Source organism: Poeciliopsis prolifica, unplaced genomic scaffold, assembly GCF_027474105.1.
Source record: "Poeciliopsis prolifica strain line A6 unplaced genomic scaffold, Auburn_PproV2 SCAFFOLD067, whole genome shotgun sequence".
Taxonomy (NCBI): Eukaryota; Metazoa; Chordata; class Actinopteri; order Cyprinodontiformes; family Poeciliidae; genus Poeciliopsis; species Poeciliopsis prolifica.
Window position 1 is genome coordinate 589,309 of NW_026562442.1, and position 15,095 is coordinate 604,403.

The following is a 15,095-nucleotide window of genomic DNA, read 5'->3' on the forward strand; positions in this document are numbered from 1 at the left end:
AGAAATTATGAGGAAATCAAAGGTGTTTTTGAAAATTTTAAGTGTGTGATAAAAGATGGAGTAACATGTGGTGTAATAGGTAAATGATGCTTGAAAGATTTGAGGTCATGAAATCAAATGACTCAATTTGTGTGGACTTTCAGAACATTTCTGCTGCTCTGATTAAATACACAAAAACACAACTTTCTCAGATTAAAACTTTGACTATGCAACTTCGAACAATGTGCAGAAACATTGATATTTGCACCCAATTTCTTCTTGTTTCACAGAGGAATAACGAGGAAACATTGAATGCTGCTCCTCGGTCTGTGAACCAAAATTAGCTTGTAAAAAGAAAAAAAGCCGGCCAAGTCGCAGCTGTTTGACTTTTTGGACTTTCAACTTGACCCGTCCCAAATTTAGGGAAATGTTTCAAGAAGTTTCCAAGACCAATAACCAGTCAGTCAGTCACAAATTAAAAATAGACAGAATAGCTTTAATGAAAGGTACACAAGTCTTAGCGCGTCAACAATAAACAGAAATAATCTTCAGGAGGGTTTGAGGAAAAATTTAAAGATTTACCAAAACATTTTATAGATGGATTGTTTTTTTTGAAGACTCAATTTAATTAATTAATTCATATGACTCCCTTCAGTCCCCTGAGTGTTCAGTTGAAAAGGCATCTGCACCAAAAAGTCCAAACGGACCTTAGCTTCTAAGTTGTTGTGGACCCTGAGCTTTACTTCCAGGAACCAGCTTTCCCTTTGGCCCTGCGGGAGCTCTTGGACGTTTTGGAGCCTCTCTGGTGGTCGCTGACTCGGTTCCGGAGAACGTGGATTTCATATTTTTGCATCTTCAGCTTCTCAGCCAGCTCAAACTTCTCGGCGTGCAGCTGGTGGAGCCACTTCCACAGGTCCTGCACCTTCTCCACCAGCTTCTCCTGGCTCAGATGGTCGATGTTGAGTGGCTTCCTGCGCTCCATCAGGGCTTTCTTCTTCTCCTCGCGGGCTGTTAGCTTCTTGCCCTTCTTCTGGTCGACCTTCTGCAGGTAACCCCCAAAGGACTTGTTGGAGAATATCTTCTTCTTCTTGGCCTCCTCCTCAGCCCGCAGCTTGGCGGCCTCCTCTTCACGCCTCGACCTCTCCTCTACCACCCGAGCTTGGCGCTCTCGCTCCTGTTCTGCTCGGACTCTCTGCTGCTCGGCCCGATCAGCGCGGCGCTGTTCAATACGGCTGCGCAGAGCAATCAGCTCTTCCTCCTCCTTCTGGCGGCAGGAGAAATGCTGATCGATGAGCGTTTGGAGGTCATTGTAATCCTTCTCCACTCTTTTCCGGTGGAGATCATCAAAGTCTACCTTCTCTCCATCAGGGAGCTTTGGAGGAGCCATGTTTGGTATATAAGTGGTTTTAAACCATTGTTTGGACCCTTTGTCATGCATGTTTTCATCCTCTTCCTCCTCTTCATATTCCTCCACAATCTCCTCAGTGTCTGACATGTTGGATCCTCTGAGCAGAACAGACCAGCTGGAGTTGTGAGCACAGAAAATAACTGGAGGTCTAGGTCTGCAGGTTGGACGTTTTAAAGGTTTCCTTCATCACGTGATCCTACAGCAGCAGTCACCGGGGATCGGGTCAACAACAGGGTCCATTTGGAGACAGATGGAGGGGTCTATTTTCTCCTCCGCCAAGTCGTGTCATAAACACTCCCCTACTTTATCCTCTGAAGAGCCTCCTGCTGCCTACACTGACCCCAAGGGCCTCTTCATTCCTTTGTAAGGACAAAATGAGGGACTATTTCAGAGACGCAACAGATGCACGCATACTTGTGTTCTCAGATCTCCCACAAAGCATCGCTGAGATTATTCCAGCACAAATAGCATGCATACTCTGAAAGATGTAGAAAAGCAGCTGGTAATGACCAGAGGAATAGTAGCAAAATAAACTTTTGCAGTGATTCTCTTAGAAAAATCACTGATCCTCCACTTAAAGTGAAAAGCCACACTGTTAATCCAAAGAGTGCTTAAAACCTCCTTAACCAGAGTAAGCCCCCACTTAGCAGGATTTTAATAATAGGGAAATTAAACAATTTCCCTCTAGTTACATGTTCACCATTGTTTAATTAGAAAAATATATCTAAAATGTGATCTTTGAGTGTTTGGATCAGTTTTTATCCCTAAGACATGCTGAACGTGCAGCTAAGTGTTCCTAGCATATTTGGACATATGACTATTTGACATCATGCAAGAAAGAAAAAAAATTCAAGACCTTTTAAAATTTTGGTGAGGAATAAATTAGGAGATTGTTTTGTTGAAAACTCAGTTTTTTGGGATAGAAAGAGCTCTCTGAAACTCTCAGAGCTGATCGTAGATTTCCATGATTCTGGTAATGGGTTTACAAAAGTAAACTGTCCAAAAGACTGTCACACTTTACCTGTGACAGGCATTCAAAACAACTTTCAACCTGAAAGAAGCCCGCAAGATGCTAAAACAAGTATTCAAAACCCTCCAGGAGGTTCTTATCTTTAATATGAAGGCACCAATTTAACTTTGATGGGAGGTTTAAGAGAAGTAAACATTTGCTTCTTAAGACATTAATGACCGTGGAGAACATAGAAAAAGACTTCTGGAATATTATTCTTTCAAGGGATATGTCAAAAAGTACATTATTTGTGCATTTAAACAAGTAAAATGTTGGCATTATCCAAATATAGCATTTTATTAAATTAATGTCATACCAGCTGAGACGCATGGAGGTGAAGGTGTCATGATTTGGGAATGCAACGTGAGACCATCTGTGAAAAAACAAATTAAATTGATTAAAATATACCATGACAATGAGCCCCAACATACAAATAAATCCAACAATGACTGGCTGAGATTTAAGAAATCGAAAGTCTTGGGTTGAGTCAACGGTTGATCTTTATCTGACCTTTGATCTCTCTGCAGGACCCAAAAGCAGAGAAAAGAGACGGTTCTACAAAGATGCAAGTTTCCATAAAAACAGAACAGTTTGGGCTTCACTTTTAGGGCTTTAATTAAAGGAGGCATAATTTAGTATTTCCAAGTCTTGAGTTATCCCTGGAAAAGGACAGAGCTGAGTGCCAGCAACAGGTGCTCCTCCACGTCTGGGAAACCTTATTAACTCGATCTGTGTGCCTCCTTGGAATAAAGCTCTTGATGTTATTCTACTGTAAATGTCAACAATAGACACGCTTTTATCTCCGGGGGATAACATTTCAGGCCCAGTGAAAACTTGTGAGGCTCTGTCAGAGTGAAGACAGGCTAATTACAGCCTGAGAGGATAACAAAGCACATTTTTAATATCTTTCCAGTGTCGCCCCAGAGAGGACTGGTAAAACATGACAACAGGTGGTTCAAACTATATTCTAGGCCCTGCTTGCTGCTGGAAAGGGACAACTGTGTCTATCACCAGAAACAGGCAGCAAATGATAAGAGCTACGTATATCCCCAACTGTTCTGCTTTTACTCATTTGTTGCCAGGTCTTTGGGGAATAGATGTCACTTATTTAGCTGAAAATGCGTGCGTTCAGAGTGATATTTGTCCAACTGTTGTAACTGTGTAACATTGTTTTGTGCTTGGTAAAACAGCGACCCCATGTGGTTCAGAGGCGCAGACTGGCTTGTTGAATTTTTAGCAAAATGTTAACGCGATAAGGTTCACTTTAAAATAAACGTTCTGTTGTTGCTTAACGGTAAAAACATAAAGTATTAAAGAATTTGAGATTTAGATTAAATAATTATTAAACAAATCGTGTTTTCTACAAACAGAAAGAAGTTTGGTTTGTAAGCTAGCTAGTTCTAGCTAGCTTACGCTAGCCGAAACCTAGCAAACAATTAAAGAAAAAGAAAAATTGGGTGTTTAATTACTTATGTAAGGTGTGTTATTCTACCTTCATGTAAGCCAAGTGTCTCCATATGGTTGACAGGAAGTGTTCCTTCAATGAAGGAGTTTATTTAAACACATGAAATCAACAAAAATAAATTGAAAACAAGAATGTAAATATTATCCGTGGAGGTCTAAAAGTCATAAATTCAAGTTTTGTTATATAATGTCATGCCAAATTATTCTATGACCACAAACCTCAGCTGACTTTTCTAATTCCATGTTTTTGCAGCTATTTCATTGGTGCCTCGTTTTCATATCATAAATAATATCATACTTCTGCACTTTCACAGTTTAGCAAATCTATATGCACATATCAAACCTTCCATTTTATGTAATCACATTTCTAATGGTGCAACTACAAATACTCACAGTAACAAGCCATCCAGTCCATACATTCAGAAAAATCTAATAATTAATTATCCATAAATTATGTGTAATAATATTGATATGGTAAAAAAAAAAAAAAAAGTATTGGGACAAATAAAGAAAGAACTACGCAGAAAGATGACATCTATCTACAGCAGTCCTGCCAGTTCCAATTAATACCAGCTGGTTCAGTTCTTGCGCGTCCCTACAATTTATTTTAATATATTTCTTTACTTCAGCTGCTCTCCTATTTACCAGCCGAATCATTTATGTAAAACCTACAAAAAGATTCGACTCTTTTGGCTATAAAGTAATTCTTCACTTACTACTCCTCCTTGTAGCTTATGTGCTTATTCTCAGCATACTTATTGATCAAAGTAATCTTTAAAATGAATTATTTTTTAAGTATGCTGCCTCATCTCAAACGGGAACCCGCTCCCGTAGGTCACAGTAAAGAACCCGCATATTAAATCGGCTCGGCCGCGAACGACACAACGAGAGTGCGCTAACGAGCTTGGCGCGCATGCGTCATGCTGGGTAGAAATATGACGCAGCTTCAGATGAGCGTTTTACAGAAAAGACGCGGCTAGCACCCGGCCGCGGCGAGACACAAACTGCTGGTCTGATAGTCATGAACTTTGGATTAAAAATTATATTTTCGGAATCCGAGTGGACGTGCATACTGATGGGTAAATGAGGCGTCATGAAGCGTTGCGACCCACAGCAACACTGTATTGATACTGTTATCCATACTGTGTCACTGAATACTGACACCTGCTGGACATTCGAAATCCCTACAGGCAACGAAGTTGACAGACTGATTTGATGACCGAGTCCAGTGGTCCCCCAACCAAGAAATGTTTGAAATCGCAGCGTTGGTTTGAAGGTAAGTTATTTTTCAGAACCCTTATTTTAAGTTGTTTGTCTTTTTCCTCTGATGACGTTGTTAGACAAAGCCGAAGTTGATTTCCGATTTGGGTAATGGCTAAAGGGCGATTCCACCTAATTTCTTACTACTATCAGCATCTTTAATCCACTCCAGTTAAAAACTACAATCAATTTTGGTAGATTGAAGGTTATATTTAACTGAGTTTGGTAGGTAAAATGTTGCATTTAACTGGGTTTGGTAGATCAAATGTTGCATTTAACTGGGTTTGGTAGATCAAATGTTGCATTTAACTGGGTTTGGTAGGTCAAATGTTGCATTTAATTGAGTTTGATAGGTCAAATGTTGCATTTAGCTGAGTTTGGTAGGTCAAATGTTGCATTTAGCTGAGTTTGGTAGGTCAAATGTTGCATTTAGCTGAGTTTGGTAGGTCAAATGTTGCATTTAGCTGAGTTTGGTAGGTCAAATGTTGCATTTAGCTGAGTTTGGTAGGTCAAATGTTGCATTTAGCTGAGTTTGGTAGGTCAAATGGTGCATTTAGCTGAGTTTGGTAGGTCAAATGTTGCATTTGACTGGGTTTGGTAGGTCAAATGTTGCATTTAACTGAGTTTGGTAGGTCAAATGTTGCATTGGTAGGTCAGATGTTGCATTTAACTGAGTTTGTGATCGGAATCGGAAAGTGAAGCCATTCTTTTGTATCAAAACAGGGAAGCACACCAGGAGAGACCCGACCACGGCCTCTCGGCGGCGGTTTGTTTGGTTGTTGGCGTCGATAATGGACAGACTACAATCAAGGATTCCCTTCACTGAAGCTGAGGATCGCTTCCGTCAAGCTGAGGAATCCCTACAAGGTGCCTGGCGGATCCGCCCAACCCGTCAAAGGTTGGTTAAATCTGTAAAGAACTGTTCCAATGGCGGGTCCAGAAGACATCTCAGGGTAGGAGCTGTTGTGGGTTTTGCTATGCTGCTGATGCTAATGCTGTTTGCTGAAGGCCAACGCTAGGCCTCTTGGTGCTGGTTTGCTTTGACTCTCTGCTGAGAGTCAATGAACTTGGAAGGACTCTGCTGTGGTAAATCTGAGGTCTTTGCAAATGCAGTTTCGAGGCTGAAGGAAGTGATTCAGCTGAACATATTTACTTATTAGTATTAATATAATGTGGCAATGATGGGAGGATAGTTGCATTAGGATAATTATCTTTCCAAATGGGTGAATGAGGTGTTTTTTCAACATGCGTACATTGTTTGTATCAGTTTTTAATATTTAGTTTGAAAAATAGGGTCCATACTTTAATAATTCAAACAAATTTAATGTACGTTCAATTTAAACGCGAAAACCGATAAATTTTTGCGCCAAAACAACGCGTGGCTCGTGCAATTTCGTCCTGCGACTTCATTTCTTCTGGATGACAACTGAGAGATCTGCTGGAGCTGCAGGCCGGAGGTCACAGAGGTAATGTTCACACTGTAATCCACCATTTCTTATTTGCAGGTTTTCAGCTGAACTCCAAGTTTTTCTTCGAGAGGATCGACTGGGACTTGTCCTTCGGTGTTTAAGTTTGTTTTTAACCCATTTTCTCTTCTAGATTAAGCAACTGGCAGACCTTTTGCTGCAAATAACTTCTTTTTTTTTCTTCTGCTAGATAAAGCAGCCAAAGGAGCTTCTACTACAACTATCTTTTCTCCTATACTAACATGCCTGGAGTAGCTCTTTTCCTTTTTCTGTCTCCCTTTATTCTGTCCTTTCAAATCCCCCGGGGGTAGTGACAGATGGCCTTTCATACAGAGCAGACTTCTGGTTCTGCTGGAGGGTTATTCCTGTTAAAGGGAAGTTTATCCTTTTCACTGTCACTACATGCATCCTTAATAGGAGGCATTGATTTAGCTTTCTTAAATGTTAACCAATTTAAATAATTGGTGCATTGTTGACCTTATTTTGGAAACACTTCCTGTTAAAAGGAAGTCTTTTTGGAAAGTCTTTCTGTTAAAAGGAAGCTTTTCCTCTCCACAGTCACCACTTGCATCCTCAGTAGCAGACTCTGCTTAATCTGACTTTACTTTCCATGAATTTAAATGATTGGCGCAGTGTTGACCTTAGGTTTGAAAGTCTTCCTGTTAAAGGGAAGTTTTTCCATTCTTGTTACCTCGTGGATCCTCAGTAGGAGGCATTGCTTAAGCTTATTTATGATGAATTTATGTAATTGGTGCTGAAATGTTTCTGAAAGGGAAGTTTTTATTTTTGGAAAGTCTTCCCGTTAAGAAGACTTTCCAAATACATGTGTCACCACATGTATCCTCAACATGAGGCGTTGCTTAAGCTTTCATAACTTTAATCAGTTTTTATTTTTTGGAAAGTCTGCCTGTTAAAGGAAAGTCTTTTTGGAAAGTCTTGTTTACCACATGCATATTCAGTGTGTGTGGTGGTGAATGATAGTTTTGAGCTCATGTTTGAGAATTCAAGGCCTTGTCAACACCCCATGACATATGGACTGGGAAGATATGGTATATGGAGTAGGAAGAAATAGAAGCCGATTAATTTCTATTGAGAAGGAATGAAGACTGAAGAAACCAGATGTCCCCAGACTGTGAAAGGAAGGAGTGTGAATCAAACGGCAGAAAATGCGATTGTTATTTTTGGTAGCCATTCCTTAAGGTTATGAGGTCATCGGATGGGGTCAAGGAATTTGGTATCAAACGAGTACAATGAAGGGATCGATCTATTTTATGCGTAATTTTCCATGCAAGAAAAACTTGGTTGGCCATTTGAAAGTTATTTGATGTGTCAGGAGCTCATGGTTGAGAATTTAAGGCCTTGTCAACACCACATGGTATATGGAGTGGAAATATATAGAAACCGATCAATTTCTATTGAGATGAAATGAAGACTGAAGACACCGGATGGCCTCAGACTGTGAAAGGAGGAATGTGAATCAGATGGCAGGAAATGCGATTTGTTATTTTTGGTTGCCACTTCTCAAGGATATGAAGTCATCCGATGAATTCAAGGAATTTGGTATCAAACGAGTACAATGAAGGGATCGATCCATTTTATGCACAATGTAAGAAAAACACGCTAGGCCTTTTGAAAGGTAGGTAAAGGTGTGAAAGCAAACCCGCTTCCCCCCACCTCCAATTCAATTCAGGAAATGCAGTTCAAAAGATGGGTCTTGAGGCTGCTTGAGATTACTCAAGACCCATCCTGCCTGTTAGTTGCCTTTCATTTGGGTTTGTGTGAAAACAAACCCTACTGATGGGTAAGTGGTTAGTTGACCTTTCGATTGGGTGTGTGAAAATGAATCCTTCCAATGGTTAATGTGTTGGTTACCCTTCGGTCGGGTTTGTGTGAAAAAGAACCCTCCCAACGGGTACGGGGTCAGTTACCCTTCGGTCGGGTTTGTGTGAAAACGAACCCTCCCGACGGGTACGGGGTCAGTTACCCTTCGGTCGGGTTTGTGTGAAAACGAACCCTCCCGACGGGTACGGGGTCAGTTACCCTTCGGTCGGGTTTGTGTGAAAACGAACCCTCCCGACGGGTAGGGGTCAGTTACCCTTCGGTCGGGTTTGTGTGAAAACGAACCCTCCCGACAGGTACGGGGTCAGTTACCCTTCAGTCGGGTTTGTGTGAAAACGAACCCTCCCGACGGGTACGGGGTCAGTTACCCTTCGGTCGGGTTTGTGTGAAAACGAACCCTACCGACGGGTACGGGGTAAGTTACCCTTCGGCCGGGTTTGTGTGAAAACGAACCCTACCGACGGGTACGGGGTCAGTTACCCTTCGGCCGGGTTTGTGTGAAAACGAACCCTACCGACGGGTACGGGGTCAGTTACCCTTCGGTCGGGTTTGTGTGAAAACGAACCCTCCCGACGGGTACGGGGTCAGTTACCCTTCGGTCGGGTTTTTGTGAAAACGAACCCTCCCGACGGGTACGGGGTCAGTTACCCTTCGGTCGGGTTTGTGTGAAAACGAACCCTCCCGACGGGTACTGGGTCAGTTACCCTTCGGTCGGGTTTGTGTGAAAACGAACCCTCCCGACGGGTACGGGGTCAGTTACCCTTCGGTCGGGTTTGTGTGAAAACGAACCCTACCGACGGGTACGGGGTCAGTTACCCTTCGGTCGGGTTTGTGTGAAAACGAACCCTACCGACGGGTACGGGGTCAGTTACCCTTCGGTCGGGTTTGTGTGAAAACGAACCCTCCCGACGGGTACGGGGTCAGTTACCCTTCGGTCGGGTTTGTGTGAAAACGAACCCTACCGACGGGTACGGGGTAAGTTACCCTTCGGTCGGGTTTGTGTGAAAACGAACCCTACCGACGGGTACGGGGTCAGTTACCCTTCGGTCGGGTTTGTGTGAAAATGAACCCTACCGACGGGTACGGGGTCAGTTACCCTTCGGTCGGGTTTGTGTGAAAACGAACCCTACCGACAGGTGCGGGGTCAGTTGCCCTTCGGTCGGGTTTGTGTGAAAACGAACCCGCCTGACGGGTACAGGGTCAGTTACCCTTCGGTGGGGTTTGTGTGAAAACAAACCTTACTGACGGGTAAAGGTATAAAAACTAACCAGTTCTTCAGTCAAGGTCCTGTTGTTGTCCTTCAGGAACCCTCCTGGATCACTGCCTCATCAACATCGGAAAAGAACCTCATGGCCATCCTGCTGATGGATGACCATAGTGACCCTACCATCAGTTTCAGAAGTCTTCCTCAAGAAATGTTGCAGGTATTTTGCTGTTTAAGTTATAGCTGCGTGTTTTTGAAAAGTGACAATTTCATTCTGAGTTGATGATTTTACCTTAAACCTGCACCTGTCCTGTTCTTCAGGAATCCTCCTGGATTATCTTTGTTTTTTTTTTGCCTCGGATTTCGCCCTTCAACGCCCCCCATCCACCGACAGAGGAAAATAGCTGAACTTTATACATTTATCAAAACAACTTCAGTTTTTCTTTTTTTATTTCTTCCAAAAACTGGACAAGTCTTCAGTCTAGTACTTTGGCTTCATCTAGCCATTGTTTTTTTCTCTCTTTTTAAAGGAGAATTTTGAGACTTTTAATTATATTTAAAATATCTTATTTAATTGTTAAATATTAGACCTTAATATTTATTGATTTTTGAGAATGTTTTCTTGCATCATTTTAGTATGACCATGGTCATGGCATTGAGTGTGAAAAGGTATAGACTGCTTTATTGTGATCTATGTATTTTTGCTGGTGATTTTTTTCTGTTTCTGTTACATTGTTTGTTTAAACTGTGTTGGTTTCTCAGTCATTGTCTTTCCACAGATTCTGCACTTGGTCTGGTGTTCTGATTGGCTGTGATATCTTCCTGGAAGGAGGGCATTGGCTGGCATGAGTTCATGAACATGGAAAGTTCTCCTGGATCAGTTGACTTGTGTCTCTGCTCGGTCTTCTCTCACCTCCAGTCGGTCGTGGCAGATGGCTGCTGGTACTGAGCCTGGTTCTGGTTCTGCTGAAGGTTTGTTCCTGGTAGACAGTAGTTCTTCTCCACCATCACTACATGCCTGCTCTTTATGTTGGACTGCTGTTAAGTCAACAACTCAACACTAGCGATATACTGTCGCCCCCTGCTGGTCAGATAGAGTGAATGCTATGTGTAATAACTCCATAGAATCTGCTGGGTTTTGTTTGGTACAAACTTTTTAAACTACTTTGATAATCATCTGAGCTTATTGTGCTAGCAATTGGTGTACATGTGATTAAACAAATTATTTCAAAGTGCATTGAGATGACATTTGTTGTGAATTGGCAATATATAAAATTTTACTTTCAAACTAACAAATAAGCCTTACCTATAAACAATACAAAAATGCCAACAACCAATATAAAAAAAGTTCAAAACAATCAAAAATAGACATCAAAACACTCAAAAATAGACATAAAAACACTCAAAAGTAAATATCAAAAGCTTTTAGATATAACGTTAATTCACAACAATGTTGTCGAGGCATTTTACAAAAAGTCATTTCAATTTATTCAGATCACTATTGATTCAAGTTATCAGTTCATTAGGTTCAGTTAATTATACAGTAGTTTAAAAAGTTTGTACTTAATGAAACCCATCAGATTCTACGGAGTCATTACTTAAGGCATTCACTCCTCTTGACCAGCAGGGGGAGACAGTAAATCGCTAGTGTTGAGTTGTTGACTTAACAGCAGTCCCTCATACAGAACATCCATGTAGTGACAGTGGAGAAGAACTACTCCTGTCTACCAGGAACAAACCTTCAGCAGAACCAGAACCAGGCTCAGTACCAGCAGCCATCTGCCACGACCAACTGGAGTTGAGAGAAGACCGGGCAGAGACACAACAACAAGTCAACGGATCCAGGAGAACTTTCCATGTTCGTGAACTCATGCCAGCCAATGCCCTCCTTCCAGAAAGAAACCACAGCCAGTCAGAACACCAGACCAAGTGCAGAATCTATGGAAAGACAATGGCTGAGAAAATAAATTTTAGTTTCTAGCTAAGCATTTTGTTTAGTTAGAAACACCAGAGCGCCACCTTCTGGCCTCTCTCCAGATCAGTTCAGGTCACAGAATGGAACTGTTTCTGTCTTGGTTTTTCCCCTCTGTGGGCTGCCACCTTATCGTGGTGGAGGGGTTTGAGTGTCCCAATGATCCTCGGTCTGTCGGAGGCGGCCTGTGTCTAGAAACCTCTATTTGGGTCGGGTCTGCTGGGTCAGACAAGTCCTTGGTGAGGGATCGGACCAAGAGCAGCCCAAAGTTCGCTTAGAAATGTAAACACAGAGTGTTCCTGTTTAGAGATGGCGATATAAATAGGGTTGTAACAGTTATAACAGTGCGACAGACAGAAGTCAGCATTTCTCCCTGTGTTTCATCAGCCTGGCGGGCCACCAGGCTTTATTTTTTCCCATCCAACCTGTTTCCCTTCATTCATCCATCCATCCTGGCTCCCTTCCCTTCCTGGGAATTATGTGACCATTTTTATTTCTTTACAGGGATATTTTCACAATCTATTAAAATAAAAATGAATATGACCAGAAAATCCTTGGAGTTTGTCTTTGAATGTGAAGATTTGACATGAAGAAAGGAATGTGATTCTGCGGCACACGATCAAACTCGCTCTGCTCCCCATAGATTAAATTTTTTTTAATAATGTGTGTGTTCATAAATTGCTTTTTCAAAATTACTCTGAAATGAGTTTTTCTTCATTTTGTCAACAAAGGGGGAAAAAAGTTTTGACGTGTACTTTTACTTTGACTAGAATATTTTTTTCACACAAGTATGTGTTCTTTTACTTTAGAGAATGAGTGCTTTTGTTCTAGTCCTCCTCAATTAAATAACCGTTATTGTAATAATACAACCAAATGTGATACATTTTTTATTACCGTTTGCTCTAATGCTGTAAAAGTATTTTTTGACTACACAAACAGATTTGCGATCTTTTATTGTCTTACAAAAATGCTCCAATAGACTTTGTTGTTATCAGATTTTTTTTTCTTCTGCAATTAATATCCAGAAAAGCAAAATTTATCATGCAGATGATCTGGGTTAATTATGCAAGTGTAAAATACTTTGACAATGAAATGTAATTCACCCTGTTCGCCTGAGTGTGGCAGCATAAAATCAAAATTGCAAGGAAAATTTCTGTATGAACATTTATTTAAAATAGCTTATTGTAATAATGATATACAATACATCATTACTATTTTAAAAAATACTGATTTGATGGAATCACTTTAGTCATTGTCACTTTTTTTTATTTGTACAATTTTCAGCTCTTGCCTTTGACAGTTTTTTTTATTTTTTTGTGTCTCTTCAAATTGCAGCCTTACTGTGATGTTTAAAAAAATAAATCCTTATTCGTATCTTTAGTCGTTCCGGAAATATAGTCGCATTGCCAAACGCTGCAGTACACTTTGTTCACCAGAGAGAGGCAGTATGGTATCACATTAATAACCTTTTTTTTTTTTGCAACGTATTGATCCACTCCATAGTTTTACAATAAACTGGAACATTTTAAATAAATTTTCAGTTTTTACCTCTGATTTAAATCAGTTCAGTATCCTTGCATGACTTATATTTCTAATTTTTCAAATTTGATTTGTTTTTATTTTAAATCTGTTTATTCTTCAATTTACTGGTTTTAGTGAACTCTGTCACAATTGATAAATAACTTAAATACATTGATATATTTATTTTGTTTGTTCTTTTTTTCTCTGTTACTATCTTTCAGTTTTTAGTTTTCAATCTTTTATTTTTGCATTACTAATATTTTTTAATTTTTTCATCTTCAAAAGATATGAAGAATGTATTAAAATATTAACAGTATTTATTCATATTACTTCTAAAGGTTTGGCAATAAAGCATTTAATTTGTTATTTAATTTTAGCTGTATTTATTTTGTTTACATATGTCCCTTTATTTTTTTCTGTCTTTGCATTTAGTCATTTATGAATAAATCAATTAGTTAATTTGTTTATAGCTTTTGGGGCAAACCCCAACTCCATAACATATAAATACAAACATTTCTTTCCTTTAGTTACTTCAAATTGTGTCTGCGCAGCATGACTAAGGTCTGTATGCGACACACAGCTTCTGCTGGGAAACACATGATCTATCATCTTTGCAGGGAAAATCATGATAATTTTTCCAGTTACCAGGCAACCAAGGCCTAATAACTGAGGACGGACTCTGGAGCGCCAGCAGAGGACTCTGAGGCGTCGCTGACAGCTGCCCACCTCCGCTGCTCTCACCTGAGCAAGGAGGGAAGATCTGCAGTGCATCAGGAGCTGCAGAAAGCGACACAGACCAGAGGACAAAGACAAGAGATGGAAAGAAATCCTCGTGTTTAATGTTGAAACATAAGATGCTTCTTTCGCTGCTGTTATTATCTACACAGCTGTCAGACACTGGGCTGATTTGTTTTACGCTTCTCCTGGTCCATCACTTTTCCCAGCGTTGCATAACTCTCCCCATGTCACCTCGGTCTGTTTTTCCAGCTCTGGCACAATGCAGCGTCATGCAAAGAAAGCAGGAAAGTGCCTCTGGCATGGCAGGCAGCGGGGACAGATGGTGGATCCAGCTCAGATGCACAAGGAGAAGCCCCAGCAGAACGGATGAATCATCATTCCACCAACTGCTTCTCTCTGCACGTCGGGATTTAGCTCGCTCACTCCTTGTTTTAGCCAACAACAACAACAAATAATTCTGTATTTACAGGCAATAAATGCTTCAGAGGGATTGTTTTCAGCAAATGGAGCTAAATCCTGAAGCTTTCACAAGATGCTGGAATAATCAGTCTCTAAAAGTCTTGGGGCAAAGTTCTTAATCTGTAAAATATTCATAGACATGTGGGGCTGAACAAGCCTTAGTTAACATCTGCCTTAAAAAGGGCAGCTTGTCAAGGAAAACCTGCTTCCTCCAGAATTAATGTCAAAAAACTGGAATAATATGTATCTAATCTTACATGCAGATATTGTCAGATTAATTTTCTTGAGTGAGGTCAAGACTGCAGACAGAAGATCATAATCCCACCTCGTATAGCTGGGTTTCCTTCATCTTCAAGTCTTTGTCTTTAAATCAGCTTTGTATTAATTTCTCTTGTGTTTTTATGCATTTTATGAAACTTTGTGATCTTGAAATGTGCTGCAAAAATAAAGTTTCATTCACTAATTTACTAAAACTGAATTGTTTATAATTCAGCAATGCCAATTCAAATCTAAACTATAAGCTGCATGAAATTTATTGCTACTTTTTAAATATATAGCTAATAGTGAATATTCCTCTGCTTGTGCTCAGAGGGAAACTTCACCGCAGCTTCATGCGTTTCCGGTTGTATCGAGTCGTGCTTCACCAGGTGCTGAGACGCAGCAGGTTGCGCGTCTGCGTCACTCACAGTTGAACCGAGACGCTGATTGGCTGGTTTGGAGCTCCGCGGGGTCTCCGCGCTCCTCCTCCTCTCCACAGCCTGGCTGCGTGATCTGCG

At 40.7% G+C, this 15,095-nt stretch overlaps 1 protein-coding gene across 1 annotated transcript; it reads right to left on the reverse strand.

Moving 5' to 3' along the window:
* Window positions 1-454: 454 nt before the first annotated feature.
* On the reverse strand, window positions 455-1,533 carry tnnt2c (troponin T2c, cardiac). Its single transcript, XM_055020414.1, has one exon. The coding sequence runs from the start codon at window positions 1,472-1,474 to the stop codon at window positions 719-721; it is 756 nt and encodes a 251-aa protein (XP_054876389.1). The 5' UTR covers window positions 1,475-1,533; the 3' UTR covers window positions 455-718.
* Between the last annotated feature and the right edge of the window lie 13,562 nt (window positions 1,534-15,095).